The sequence below is a fragment of the Argopecten irradians genome, chromosome 11, assembly GCF_041381155.1.
Source record: "Argopecten irradians isolate NY chromosome 11, Ai_NY, whole genome shotgun sequence".
Lineage (NCBI taxonomy): Eukaryota > Metazoa > Mollusca > Bivalvia > Pectinida > Pectinidae > Argopecten > Argopecten irradians.
In genome coordinates, this window is record NC_091144.1 from 22,128,436 (window position 1) to 22,142,938 (window position 14,503).

Genomic DNA, 14,503 nt, shown 5'->3' on the forward strand with positions numbered 1-14,503 from the left:
ATGCAGGACAACAAAACTTCTAAAAAACTATTGAAATATACCATTCAATTGTAATTTATAGACTAAGAATATTACTACTGAATCTGGAATATCGGCGAAAAGAAATGACACTGTGCAAACATTTCGAATTATGATCGAAAGAAAATCATTTAAAAACTTAGGACAATTCCGTCTCCATTCGACCCATTTTTACTACAGGATTCTGACATTAGTCGTTACTAAAAATCATGGTATGACACGCGCTTGAAACTTTAGTGCATCGCGAGAAAGCTCTGAGAAAGTCATGTCGCTAATATCTAAAACTCTCTCGTTACACGAAACTGCATCTCGTTTGGTGTGTTTTCCGGCATTAACTTTTGTCAGATGGCGGAAACCAAGACACCTCCCCAAAGCTCGTAGCAAAATATTTGTCGTGAGGCAACCAACTCCAATAGATCCGACTGAAGAGACACTGATGAAAACACACACACATCATTACAGCACTGAAATGAGAGCTCTCAGGTATGATCATTTTCACAAAAGTACAGAAGAACATTATATATCCAACCCATTAGTTTGTTTGTGAATATCCTATATCATGATTATTGATATAGAAATAGAGGCTGAAAGTCAGTCTTTCTATATATCTATACAGGGTCGTGGAGGTGGTTAGTGCCAGCTCTTACTCCATCAGATTACCTTACACCAAAGAAACAAGGAAGACTAATTACTACTAAGAAACTAAGTGACTTTAATTCAACCAACATCGTTCATAGATCAGTATATAACAACGACAGAAGCTTCAAAGTTCAATCACTAAAGACTGACCAGTACAAGAACTCATTCTTCACCAGAACTATATACTAGATTGGAACCACCTGGAAAATAGTGAAGTCCATTGTAGCAGTATCGAGGCATTCAGATCAGCACTCGAAACGCGCAACTAAACCATCGCCTGCGCTCTCTCTCACCCGCTGCAAGATTACCAGTTCTGGGATATAGTGGCATAATCCATACAGATACAGATATATATTCTCAGTGTTACCTGCCTATATATTTGGGGCCGAAATAAGGCCCCATTCCCAATTGTATCTCTTGCTATTTTTTGCCAAATCTGTGTCTAAATTTCCCAAATCAGTGAGTTGACGCCTATTTTGTGCGACGAAACTAAAAAATTACGGAAATCCCAAGTCTGAATGTCGTATTTTATTATCTATTCTTACACTTGATTCTTAGAGAAGCATAATTTTCTATTTCTACCTTTTCCAAAATTTCCATAAACACCGTTTAAATTTTTCATTTCCTACTTTTATCGCAAAAAAATTCCCAATTTTCACCAGGTCGCAATTTCCCAAAATACCCAGGAAAAACACTGGTTCTATTTGCAAGTTTAACTTTCTCTGTTAAGTCAAACGTCTTAACTAAATTTAAGTGGTGGAGTTAATGAAGAAAAACCACTGACATACAGTCAGCACCAGACATATAACTCCCTTTATAACGACAACAAACGACAACACGTTTAATACGAGGAAAATTTAGTGACAACACATGATATATTTTTTAGTGCATTAAAAAAATTATTTCTACCAAGTTTTATGAAGAATGGTGCAGAAATGAAGTAATTAGAGCGATTTGAATATTCTGAAATTGGCCGCTGGCCAACAATATAATAGATCAAGTGACAGAGGTGTCCGTGACGGTCAACACATCGTAACATCGAAAATATTTGAAAAACCTAAAACAACAGAAGATATGTTATTTGTCATACTATAATTCATCTATGTACAAAATTTCATTAAGTTTGGGGTAAATATGAAGACATTATAGCTGTTTGAGTGCTACGAGATCGGTGGCTGGTCAGGTTTATATCGTGACAGTGGATGTCCAGTATTACTGACAATAAATCATAGCATTAAAAATATTTCAAAAACCTAACTTAGGACCACATAAGATATGTTGTTTTTCATACCATAATTCATCTCTGTACAAAATTTCATGAAGATTGGAGTAAAAATATGAAGAGACGCAGAGTGTATACATGTGTGTAAGCCATTTGCAAGCTTACATGTACAGATCTAGATAAGACCGACAATACAAACTATTTTCTGAAATTACGCAGTAATGTCTCCGCCAATAAAATATATGTAACCTAGGCTATATCTAAGGAAAGTAAATCATGTCAAGTGTAATGACGATTGGTGAAGATTCAGCAGATAGATGGCTTACATACAGCATACATCGTATAGGCCTAATAATGAAGAACACACGTGTGTATATTATCAGTGTGATTACAGTTCACGATTGTATTTATTGCTGTGTAAACATATGGTGTTTACAATACTTCACCTATGTAATCTTTAGAAATACACAATTGTATGTTTATTTTTTTTTCGTATTTATTGTAAATTCCTGTATGAAATATTTGCGTATATTTTCGAGAGCCATATGGTTCTTTTTGAGAAAAATGTGGCTGTGAAAGGAACAGTTTGCCCTGAAAAGGGCAATTTGTGGTGGCTCTGAAAAGGTCCGTTTTTACAGGTGACAGACTAATGGAATTGTTTACAAAAAAGTGCTAGTCGAACCTGTCTGGCATACTTCAGAGTTTTCTTCCTTGTCAGATGTACTCCATCCGCGAAAACGAAGAAGAAAAAAGTTCAAATAACGCGAAAACATACATGTAGTTTATCTGATTAAATCGTTCATTTCTTGCATAGATATAGCTTCTCCGAAACGTTTGTTATCTAAATTAGGGAGTTCAGTCTCTGGTAATTATATATTATGGGCAAATGACACTAATCCATCTACATGTAACTGTACAGGCTGTGAAATTGAAGAAACTGGCTCGCAGTATTTAGCAACAAATTGCGTACGAGACAAATGTTGAATTTCGTCAAAAATCTTTTTTTCCTTTTTAGTATCTTAGCATGCTTGAGATAATACAATGTCGTGAAAGTTGTCCTCTTGTTATGAAAGGAAAATCAAATCCAAGTCCTTCATTAGTAAATTGATTGTGGAGCCTATTAGCTATATGCCGATGGAGTTGACATCCTGCAGCGTTCAAGTCTACAGGTACACCAAAATGATTTTGTTGATTGATTTTGACGGGAGATGCATTTCAGATCCATATAAAGTTTGAATTTGCTGTTGAATTCCTCATAGTAATGAAAGAAAGCTAATAGCAAGCTTTTTCTCAAATAGATTAAAGGTCAAAATACAGGTCACATGACCTGGTTTGAAATAAGACACACTGAATTCGTTGGGTGAACCCACATACTGAAAGAAGAAGTTTCAGTGTAAAAGTCAAAAGTCACCAGTGACTATGTTTTGGTAGACTGTCTCATCCCAGACCAAGGTGGATCCATGGTCATACTCCAAAAAGATAAATAGTTCCTGTTCCTCATGATACAACCTATAGAGTCTTGATAAGTTTTTTCTTCAATGTGCATATATGTCAATGTATTACTAGTAGGTCACAGCGATTTTGTTTTGTTATGTGACACCATCTTGCCTAGGTGGATCCAATTTAAACACCAAGTATGAAATTCCAGTACATACTTAATAGCTATCTGTATCTGTGTACGTCATAAGAACCGAATTCTGGTATAATTAACGACGGGGTTGGTACTGCCTGTTGTTATTGGATCAAGTTGTCTATAGCTGACTTAAATGCCTTGACAGATTTAGCACTGGTGGTATTCTCATCCAGATGGTTCCAGTCAACACATGTTTTCACAAAGATGAGTTTCTATACTGTTCAGTGTTGGCTTGTGACACTTTTAACCACTTACAGTTGGTTTTTACTAGACTGGCAATGGGATTGGTGGTTACACCGTCAGTAAACTTCTTAGATCTAATTTGCCGTTTATTTTTATGTTTAGTTATGAAGTCTTTAGACGGCAGTACCTGAACTGACCCGACAACCACCTTGTATAGTAGTACTAATCGGAAACACTTCCTTCTGCTCTCTGGTGATGGTAGTTCTAGATCATGGGCCATTTTTCTGATACAACCGGTCTCTCTGGTATTGAGGTCTTGTTTGACGAAACAAATTGCCCGATTTTGGATACTCTCAAGTCTATCAATATCCATTTCATTGAAGGGATCCCAAATGATGGCTGAATGTTCCATTATAGATCTAAGCATGGAAATATATCCTGTTTTCCTGCATGTCTCTGTGCAGTGTTTTAGGTTTCTGTAGAGCAAAGTTAGGGTAGAGTGGGATTTCTTGACTACTTTGTTTATATGAGTGGTCCATTTTAAATCAGTATGGGTCCGAGGTATGGGTTGTCTTGTACCTCTTCTAGAATATGGTTCTTGAGGGTGTAGAATTTTGATGGGTTTTTAGGTCATCTGACCAAAGGTCAGGATGACCTATTGTCATCGTGTTTCGTCCGTCGTCGTGCGCCGTCCGCCGTGCGCCGTGCGCCGTGCGCCGTCCGCCGTCCGCCGTGCGTAAGACTATTTATACAAAAGCCTACTCCTCCTTAACTCTTGGGCGGATTACATCCATATTTGGTGTGAAACATCATTGGGGAAGGACAATCATATTTTATATAAATGAACTTGGTCCGACCTCTAGGGGCTGAGGGGTGGGGCCCCAAAAGGGCAAATTTTCTTATTTTAAGCTTTAAAATCCTACTCCTCCTTCATCCTTGGGTTGATTTCATCCATATTTGGTGTGAAACATCATTAGGGAAGGACAGTCATATTTTATATAAATGAGTCTGGTCCGACCCCTAGGGGCTGAGGGGTGGGGCCCCAAATGGGCAAATTGTCTTAATTTTAGCTTTAAAATCCTACTCCTCCTTCATCCTTGGGTTGATTTCATCCATATTTGGTGTGAAACATCATTAGGGAAGGACAGTCATATTTTATATAAATGAGTTTGGTCCGACCCCTAGGGGCTGAGGGGTGGGGCCCCAAAAGGGCAAATTTTCTTAATTTTAGCTTTAAAATCCCACTCCTCCTTTATCCTTGGATGAATTTCATCCATATTTGGTGTGAAATATCATTGGGGAAGGACAATCATATTTTATATAAATGAGCTTGGTCCGACCCCTAGGGGCTGAGGGGCGGGGCCCCAAAAGGGCAAATTTTCTTATTTTAAGCTTTAAAATCCTACTCCTCCTTCATCCTTGGGTTGATTTCATTCATATTTGGTGTGAAACATCATTGGGGGAGGACAATCATATTTTATATTGATGAGCCTGGTCCGACCCCTAGGGGCTGAGAGGTGGGGCCCCAAAAGGGCAAATTTTCTTAATTTTAGCTTTAAAATCCTACTTCTCCTTAATCCTTGGATGGATTTTATCCATATTTGGTGTGAAACGTTGTTGGGAAAGGGCAATCATATTTTATATAAATGAGCCTGGTCCGACCCCTAGGGGCAGAGGGGCGGGGCCCCAAAAGGGGAAATTTTAAATCCTACTCCTCCTTCATCTTTGGATGGATATCATCCATATTTGGTGTGAAACATCATTAGGGAAGGACAGTCATATTTTATATAAATGAGTTTGGTCCGTCCCCTAGGGGCTGAGGGGTGGGGCCCCAAAAAGGTTATTTTTAGCTTTAAAATACTACTCCTTATCCTTGGATGGATTTCATCTATATTTGCTATAAAACATCATTGGGGAAGGACAATCATATTTTTTATAAATGAGCCTGGTCCGACCCCTAGGGGCTGAGGGGTGGGGCCCCAAATGGAGTAATTTTCTTAATTTTAGCTTTAAAATCCTACTTCTCCTTCATCCTTGGATGAATTTCATCCATATTTAATGTGAAACATCATTGGGGATGGACAATCATATTTTATATAAATGAGTCTGGTCCGATCCCTAGGGGCTGAGGGGTGAAACCCCAAAAGGGCAAATTTTCTTAATTTTAGCTGGCCCACTTCCTGTTTTAGGTTTCGGTCTCCGATCTCAATGAAAATTGGTCTATAGGGGTTTTAATTGATGCCGAACAATATGTAAACATTTTCGTAAAGATTTTGGTATTCCAAGATGGCTGCTGGCCCACTTCCTTTTTTCAGGTTTCAGTCTCCGATCTCAATGAAAATGGTCTATAGGGGTTTTAATTGATACCGAACAACATGCAAACATTTTCGTAAAGATTTTGGTATTCCAAGATGGCCCCTGGCCCACTTCCTGTTTTAATGTTTCAGTCTCCAATCTCAATGAAAATTGGTCTATAGGGGTTTTATTTGATTCGGAAGGAAGAACTTTAGGTAAGGACAATCATATTTTAGAAAGGACCGCGGAGCTAAGACCCATGGGGATAGTACGGCGGAGGTCCAAAATGGGAGCTTTGTTGATATTTGGCTTTAAAATCTGACTCCTCCATATATTAATCCTTGAATGTGTTACAACCATATATGGATGAAGAGCTAAGTTTGTTCAACAATTGACAATTACCTATTTCAGAAACTTACATATTCAACTAAGGAGTTCCTTGTATTGTTTATATTAATCGTTAACCAATACTTTATACTGTGACTTTGTTGTTTTGTGCCATGAGTCAGATGACCGTTAAGGCCCATGGGCCTCTTGTTTTGGGGTATGCTCATCATGTAGCATTTTTTTGGCATTGAAACACATTCCCCATTTATTTTCTCATTCCTTTAGGTTATTCAGGTCTTTTTGTAAGTTAGTGTGGTCTGAGTAAGATTTGATGGTTTTGTAGAAGAGACAGTCATCGGCAAATAACTTTGAATGTTAAGTTGTCAGGTAGGTCGTTGATGTGGCAGAGGAACATGAGTGGTCCTAGCACAGTGCCCTGGGGAACTCCGGAGTCCACATTCACTTCTTCTGGTTTCATTCACTCGACGATTGTCCTTATTGAACGATTTCTGAGGAAGGTTATTATCCATTTAATCCATATTGATGTAGTTTGCCCAATGTTTTGGGTGGCACGGTGTCGAAGTCTAAAATGGGGATGTCTACTTCGTTTCCTAGGTCATATTCTTTGGTGAAGTCGTTAAGTGTTGGTATTAGCTGAGTTTCACAGGAGCAGTGATAAATCTACATGCGCATCCCGAGTCCTGGACTCACAGAATTTTAAAAGGACCCATGAAATTTCCTTGGAATGGGTATCTATAACACTGTGGGACCCATTGTTTTCACAAAAACCATCGAAAAGGACCCACGAAAAACAATTGTAGATTGAACACTGCAGGAGTGACCTGCCCTAGGCCTGAAGCTGTGGTTTAATGATGTCAATATGGTTTTTTAGGTCATCTGACCGAAGGTCAGGATGACCTATTGTCATCGTGTTTCGTCCGTCGTCGTGCGCCGTGCGCCGTGCGTCGTGCGTAAGACTATTTATACAAAAGCCTACTCCTCCTTAACCCTAAAGCGGATTACATCCATATTTGGTGTGAATCATCATTGGGGAAGGACAATCATATTTTATATAAATGAGCCTGGTCCGACCCCTTGGGGCTGAGGGGTGGGGCCCCAAAAGGGCAAATTTTCTTAATTTTAGCTTTAAAATCCTACTCCTCCTTCATCCTTGGATGGATTTCATCCATATTTGGTGTGAAACATCATTGGGGATGGACAATCATATTTTATATAAATGAGCCTGGTCCGACCCCTAGGGGCTGAGGGGTGGGGCCCCAAAAGGGCAAATTTTCTTAATTTAAGCTTTAAAATCCTACTCCTCTTTCATCCTTGGATGGATTTCATCCATATTTGGTGTAAAACATCGTTGGGGAAGGACATTCATATTTTATATAAATGAGCCTGGTCCGACCCCTAGGGGCTGAGGGATGGGGCCCAAAAAAGGGCAAATTTTCTTAATTTTAGCTTTAAAATCCTACTCCTCCTTCATCCTTGAATGGATTTCATCTATATTTGGTGTAAAACATCGTTGGGGATGGACAATCATATTTTATATAAATGAGCCTGGTCCGACCCCTAGGGGCAGAGGGGCGGGGCTCCAAAAGAGGAAATTTTCTTTATTTAAGCTTTAAAATCCTACTCCTCCTTCATCCTTGAATGGATTTCATCCATATTTGGTGTGAAACATCGTTGGGGAAGGACAATCATATTTTATATAAATGAGCCTGGTCCGACCCCTGGGGGCTGAGGGGTGGGGCCCCAAAAGGGCAAATTTTCATAATTTTAGCTTTAAAATCCTACTCCTCCTTCATCCTTGGATGGATTTCATCCATATTTGGTGTGAAACATCATTGGGGATGGACAATCATATTTTATATAAATGAGCCTTGTCCGACCCCTAGGGGCTGAGGGGTGGGGCCCCAAAAGGGCAAATTTTCTTAATTTAAGCTTTAAAATCCTACTCCTCCTTCATCCTTGGATGGATTTCATCCATATTTGGTGTAAAACATCGTTGGGGATGGACATTCATATTTTATAAAAATGAGCCTGGTCCGACCCCTAGGGGCTGAGGGGCGGGGCTCCAAAAGAGGAAATTTTCTTTATTTAAGCTTTAAAATCCTACTTCTCCTTCATCCTTGAATGAATTTCATCTATATTTGGTGTAAAATATCATTGGGGAAGGACAATCATATTTTATATAAATGAGCCTGGTCCGACCCCTAGGGGCTGAGGGGTGGGGCCCCGAAAGGGCAAATTTTCTTAATTTTAGCTTTAAAATCCTACTCCTCCTTCATCCTTGGATGGATTTCATCCATATATTTGGTGTGAAACATCATTGGGGATGGACAATCATATTTTATATAAATGAGCCTTGTCCAACCCCTAGGGGCTGAGGGGTGGGGCCCCAAAAGGGCAAATTTTCTTAATTTAAGCTTTAAAATCCTACTCCTCTTTCATCCTTGGATGGATTTCATCCATATTTGGTGTGAAACATCATTGGGGAAGGACATTCATGTTTTTAAAAATGAGCCTGGTCCGACCCCTAGGGGCAAGGGACGGGGCCTAAAAAGGGGAAATATTCTTAATTTAAGCTTTAAAATCCTACTTGTCCTTCATCCTTGGATGGATTTCATCCATATTTGGTGTGAAACATCATTGGGGATGGACAATCATATTTTATATAAATGAGCCTTGTCCGACCCCTAGGGGCTGAGGGGTGGGGCCCCAAAGGGCAAATTTTCTTAATTTTAGCTTTAAAATCCTACTCCTCCTTCATCCTTGGATGGATTTCATCCATATTTGGTGTAAAACATCATTGGGGATGGACAATCATATTTTATAAAAATGAGCCTTGTCCGACCCCTAGGGGCTGAGGGGTGGGGCCCCAAAAGGGCAAATTTTCTTAATTTAAGCTTTAAAATCCTACTCCTCTTTCATCCTTGGATGGATTTCATCCATATTTGGTGTGAAACATCATTGGGGAAGGACATTCATGTTTTATATAAATGAGCCTGGTCCGACCCCTAGGGGCAAAGGGACGGGGCCCAAAAAGGGGAAATATTCTTAATTTAAGCTTTAAAATCCTACTTCCTCCTTCATCCTTGGATGGATTTCATCCATATTTGGTGTGAAACATCATTGGGGATGGACAATCATATTTTATATAAATGAGCCTTGTCCGACCCCTAGGGGCTGAGGGGTGGGGCCCCAAAAGGGCAAATTTTCTTAATTTAAGCTTTAAAATCCTACTCCTCTTTCATCCTTGGATGGATTTCATCCATATTTGGTGTAAAACATCATTGGGGATGGACAATCATATTTTATATAAATGAGCCTGGTCCGACCCCTAGGGGCTGAGGGGCGGGGCTCCAAAAGAGGAAATTTTCTTTATTTAAGCTTTAAAATCCTACTTCTCCTTCATCCTTGAATGAATTTCATCTATATTTGGTGTAAAATATCATTGGGGAAGGACAATCATATTTTATATAAATGAGCCTGGTCCGACCCCTAGGGGCTGAGGGGTGGGGCCCCGAAAGGGCAAATTTTCTTAATTTTAGCTTTAAAATCCTACTCCTCCTTCATCCTTGGATGGATTTCATCCATATTTGGTGTGAAACATCATTGGGGATGGACAATCATATTTTATATAAATGAGCCTTGTCCAACCCCTAGGGGCTGAGGGGTGGGGCCCCAAAAGGGCAAATTTTCTTAATTTAAGCTTTAAAATCCTACTCCTCTTTCATCCTTGGATGGATTTCATCCATATTTGGTGTGAAACATCATTGGGGAAGGACATTCATGTTTTATATAAATGAGCCTGGTCCGACCCCTAGGGGCAGAGGGACGGGGCCTAAAAAGGGGAAATATTCTTAATTTAAGCTTTAAAATCCTACTTGTCCTTCATCCTTGGATGGATTTCATCCATATTTGGTGTGAAACATCATTGGGGAAGGACAATCGTATTTTATATATATGAGTCTGGTCCGACCCCTAGGGGCTGAGGGGTGGGGCCCCAAAAGGGCAAATTTTCTTAATGTTAGCTGGCCCACTTCCTGTTTTCAGATTTCGGTCTCCAATCTCAATGAAAATTGGTCTATAGGGGTTTAAATTAATGCCGAACAACATGCAAACATTTTCATTAAGACTTTGGTTTTCCAAGATGGCCGCTGGCCCACTTCCTTTTTTCAGGTTTCAGTCTCCAATCTCAAGGAAAATTGGTCTATAGGGGTTTTAATTGATTCTGAAGGGGAACTTTAGGTGAGGACAATCATATTTTATAAAGGACCGAGCTAAGACCCATGGGGATAGTTTGGCGGATGTCCAAAATGGAAGCTTTGCTGAAATTTGGCTTTAAAATCCGTAAATGGGTTACAACCATATATGGATGAAGGGCTACCAAGTTTGTTCAACGAATGACATTTACCTATTTCAGAAACTTACATATTCAACTAAGGAGTTCCTTGTATTGTTTATATTAATCGTTAACCAATACTTTATACTGTGACTTTGTTGTTTTGTTCAATGAGTCAGATGACCGTTGAGGCCCATGGGCCTCTTGTTTTCAGGTGTTTCAGTGTATGTCTGCATATGGTATGTTGTAATAGCTAGTATTACTATAGGACTGAAACAAGGACATGATAATGCAGCTGCAGGGGACTAATGTACCCCTCCCACCCGAAATCGAATGGGAGACTTTATAATATTGTCTGTGCTAATGAATTGACTGACTATGTATACATGTACAGTATACATACAGTACATTAGTGTTACAACTGCAATCATACATATCAGGTACAAACCCATAGGGTTGTCTGATGATCTTTCTTCAGGCATATTATTGAGATACCATAGAAACTCAGTTTGCACTTCTAATTATCTAGCTCATATATACAGACAAGCTTCCTGAAGCCGAAAAGTCAAAAATCAAGTATTGGGAAGTCCAGATCAGTGATTCAGATTGGGGCTAAATTTAGGCCATTTTTCCAGTACTCTTCACACATGTCTTTACAAAGATTTTGAAACCATTCTGAAACACTAGTACTGCCAGATATTTTCTAGAGTAGAGGGCAAATCAAGTAACACTCAGGTTTCACAGTGCAAATTTAATACTCAATGAATTGTCAATTTGATGTGGAACTTGCTGTTATTCTGACACAAAAATAGTTTTCCTTTCAAATTAATTCACTGGGATTATATATACTGTATAATATGCTACATGTATGGATTTTATTTTCCTGTTTTGTAGGTCCCACTTGCACAAAGTTATGAGTGAAATAAATCAACAGAAGAAATCAAAAGGACTTGCTGAAGGGAAACTGGAGAAAGAGAAAGAATGGGCAAAGATGATAAAGCAGAATGAACGATGGAATATTAATATAGCAAAGAAAAGGTAAGGGTTACTACTAGTGTTACTGTCAATACCACATTCACCACACCAACTCTCTAAAACCAGTTGGTTTACAGTATATACGGAGCACATTTTAACCCACATAAGGAAAGTATATGGGTAGTTATGTACATACTGGTATTTAATCAATGGTAGGTATTCTGTACCCAGTTTCGCTAGCATTCTTTAGATATAATAAGGAAGTTTTTAAATTCTGTAATACTTTTCTATGAGGAATTAAGTTAAGTCATTCCTTAAAGTTAAGGAATGTTTGTGAAACTGGGCTCAGGTGCAAACAACTCATACCAGAATATGATCTTTTACTGTGACTGATATTGGGGGGTATAGTTATGTAAATAGATCTTAACAAATTATTTTTATTTATATAATTTTATAAAGGGAGGCAAGACAAGCCGAAGAGGCTGCAGCAAGACTAGCAGAGATCAACAGAATCAAGTCTGTACAGGAGCAACGGGCAATACGACGACACCAAGAAGCCTCAGAGAGAGTCGCTTATGAATTGGTAAGTACTAAGTCTTTTGATATTCTCACTGAAGATGTTTGTATCGTGTGCTTAAATCTAGCTCACTAGTTACCCTTGCAGACAATACATAAACGATAAAGTATACTATAAAGTAGCCAACAAAATTAGATAACAATTGATAATACAAACAATGACATGATTTGTAAGCTAAAATTTGGATACGATATATTTTGATGTTACTGTAGTACCTGTATTACTGTAGATTTGAAACAGAGAGATTGTGAATCATAAAGATATAAATGTTAGTAGATAGCAACAATATTAATCTTACCTTAGAAAGTTACACTCAAGTATCTTTCACCCACTGGACCAGTCATCCCAGAGTCCAGGTTTATCCATTTGCAGCTCTTGTTTATGAAGCTTCATCATGGGTTTACCTCAAAATGGGTTTACCTCATCATGGGTCCTGCTACAAAATGAGCCACTTTTGTTGTGGTGGTAACTTCTGATACTGAACTTACTGGTTTTTGACTACTGTAAACCACTTTATTATTTCACACATTTTTTTTCTTCTTTCTTTTTTTCGGGGAGGGTGGGGAGGGGGGTTCTTATGATTTATTTTCATCTGAAAATCATTTGACTTATTGCAAAGAATGTTTGCCTTGGTAAATGTATCTTATACAAGCCCGACATCAGGTACCTACGCCTCTTATTATCCATAAGAAGGCATTGATTTTAGCCTAATTTACCCCTGTGACCTTGAATGATAGTCAAGGTTATTCATTTGAACTAACTTGGTAGGTTTTCCAGCCAGTATGCTACAATACATACCCAATATTAAATCTCTAGGCTGCTTAGCTATTGACAAAAAGTCATTTAAAGATTTAAGCCCCTTTGAACCCTGTGACCTTATAAATTATATGAAGGTCATTAATTTGAACAAACTTTGTAGTCCTTCATCGAAGAATGCTATTGAGAAGTTGGTCAATAACATTTGGTCAAACTTTCTTTTCAGGACCAGGTTGACAGTTTTATTACGGAGAGTAATGCAGATGAGGTGATTGATCGTGTGCTGGACTCCACTGAGAACTACCTCTTTGCTGTCGACCCTAAAGGCAATGTTTTAGGAGCTGAAACTGAACAAGATACAGACTCAAATTCTATGGGACCTAGCGTACCACCTACCTGATATTTAAATTTCATAATTAAAAGTTTTTTTGAATTGATAAAAGGCTTGTGTCATGATAAGATTGTACAGTGGACCTAGCTGTGTTAATTTAGACACTGATAGTCTGGAAAATTCACTATCCAGACAATGGAATATTAAGATAGCAAAGAAAAGGTTAATCAACCAGTGTCTTGCCTATATATGAAATCTTCGGTGTGATTGAATCCCTCCAGAGTATAAATGGCTATTAGCTATAGGCCAACAGTATTTTCTGGACAAAAAGTCTCACATGTGTATAAGCTGCAAAGACCCTTTTTATGATTTTTTTTTTCAGTTTTCATACACATATAAGCCGCACAGGTAAATAAGTCGCACCTAAAAATAGGGCCAATGTACTCACGTGACCATCTGTGTATACGATTGATCTCTAATGAAGTACGGTAATGCTTTTCGATCGATTAGAATCACGAAAACTGTCTGTAAACTTGTACTGTAAATATGTAACAAATAACACTCACATGATGTAAATTTCTTTAGCAAAATGGATTTGGTCATGTTTCTGTTCATTGTTTACTCTGCCATTACGTAAACCTAGCTAAACAAACATGGCGGTCCGTACAAATTCACGCTTACTCTCTCTCATATTTCAGCATGAGGGTTAAAACACTTTTTTCAGTATGCATATGAGTTTATTTTATCTCTATTTTGGAATCGCATATTAATGATATTGATGTGTAAAGGATAACTTTATTATCAAGGCTTGCATCATTAACCTAAAATCGACTTGTGTAGAGTGTTCTCTGTCAACTAGCCATCCCATGATGCAATTCACAGAAGCCTTGTTTTTGTAAACTTTCGGATATGACGTGGTGTTTGCCGCTACAGAGATCGATTAAATGATTTTAATATGACTGTGCGAAGTTTACACTCAGTATGATGTTCTAAACTTAATTGCTGATTATTTCATTGGAATCATGGCAACATGATTCCCGGAAATTCCCCTGTTGACCCACATATGTGAAACACGTATGTCACAAGATGTTCCAATTCTAGACCAGAGATCATACTGAGGTGAACCCGAACGGGGAGTTGTTACATATTGTATTGAAGCATATCATATACATATGATAGGGAAAATATTGAAG

At 38.5% G+C, this 14,503-nt stretch overlaps 1 protein-coding gene across 1 annotated transcript; it reads left to right on the forward strand.

Moving 5' to 3' along the window:
* Positions 1-219: 219 nt before the first annotated feature.
* LOC138335013 (small ribosomal subunit protein mS26-like) lies at positions 220-13,551 on the forward strand. Its single transcript, XM_069283905.1, has 4 exons — positions 220-501; positions 11,566-11,709; positions 12,106-12,229; positions 13,206-13,551. The coding sequence occupies exons 1-4, from the start codon at positions 284-286 to the stop codon at positions 13,377-13,379; spliced, it is 660 nt and encodes a 219-aa protein (XP_069140006.1). The 5' UTR covers positions 220-283; the 3' UTR covers positions 13,380-13,551.
* The last annotated feature ends 952 nt before the right edge of the window (positions 13,552-14,503 follow it).

Coding starts and splice junctions, on each gene's coding strand:
- LOC138335013 (XM_069283905.1), top strand. CDS start 284: ATGTCGCTAATATCTAAAACTCTCTCGTTACACGAAACTGCATCTCGT. Junction 502..11,565: donor ACTGAAATGAGAGCTCTCAG/GTATGATCATTT, acceptor CCTGTTTTGTAG/GTCCCACTTGCACAAAGTTA. Junction 11,710..12,105: donor ATTAATATAGCAAAGAAAAG/GTAAGGGTTACT, acceptor AATTTTATAAAG/GGAGGCAAGACAAGCCGAAG.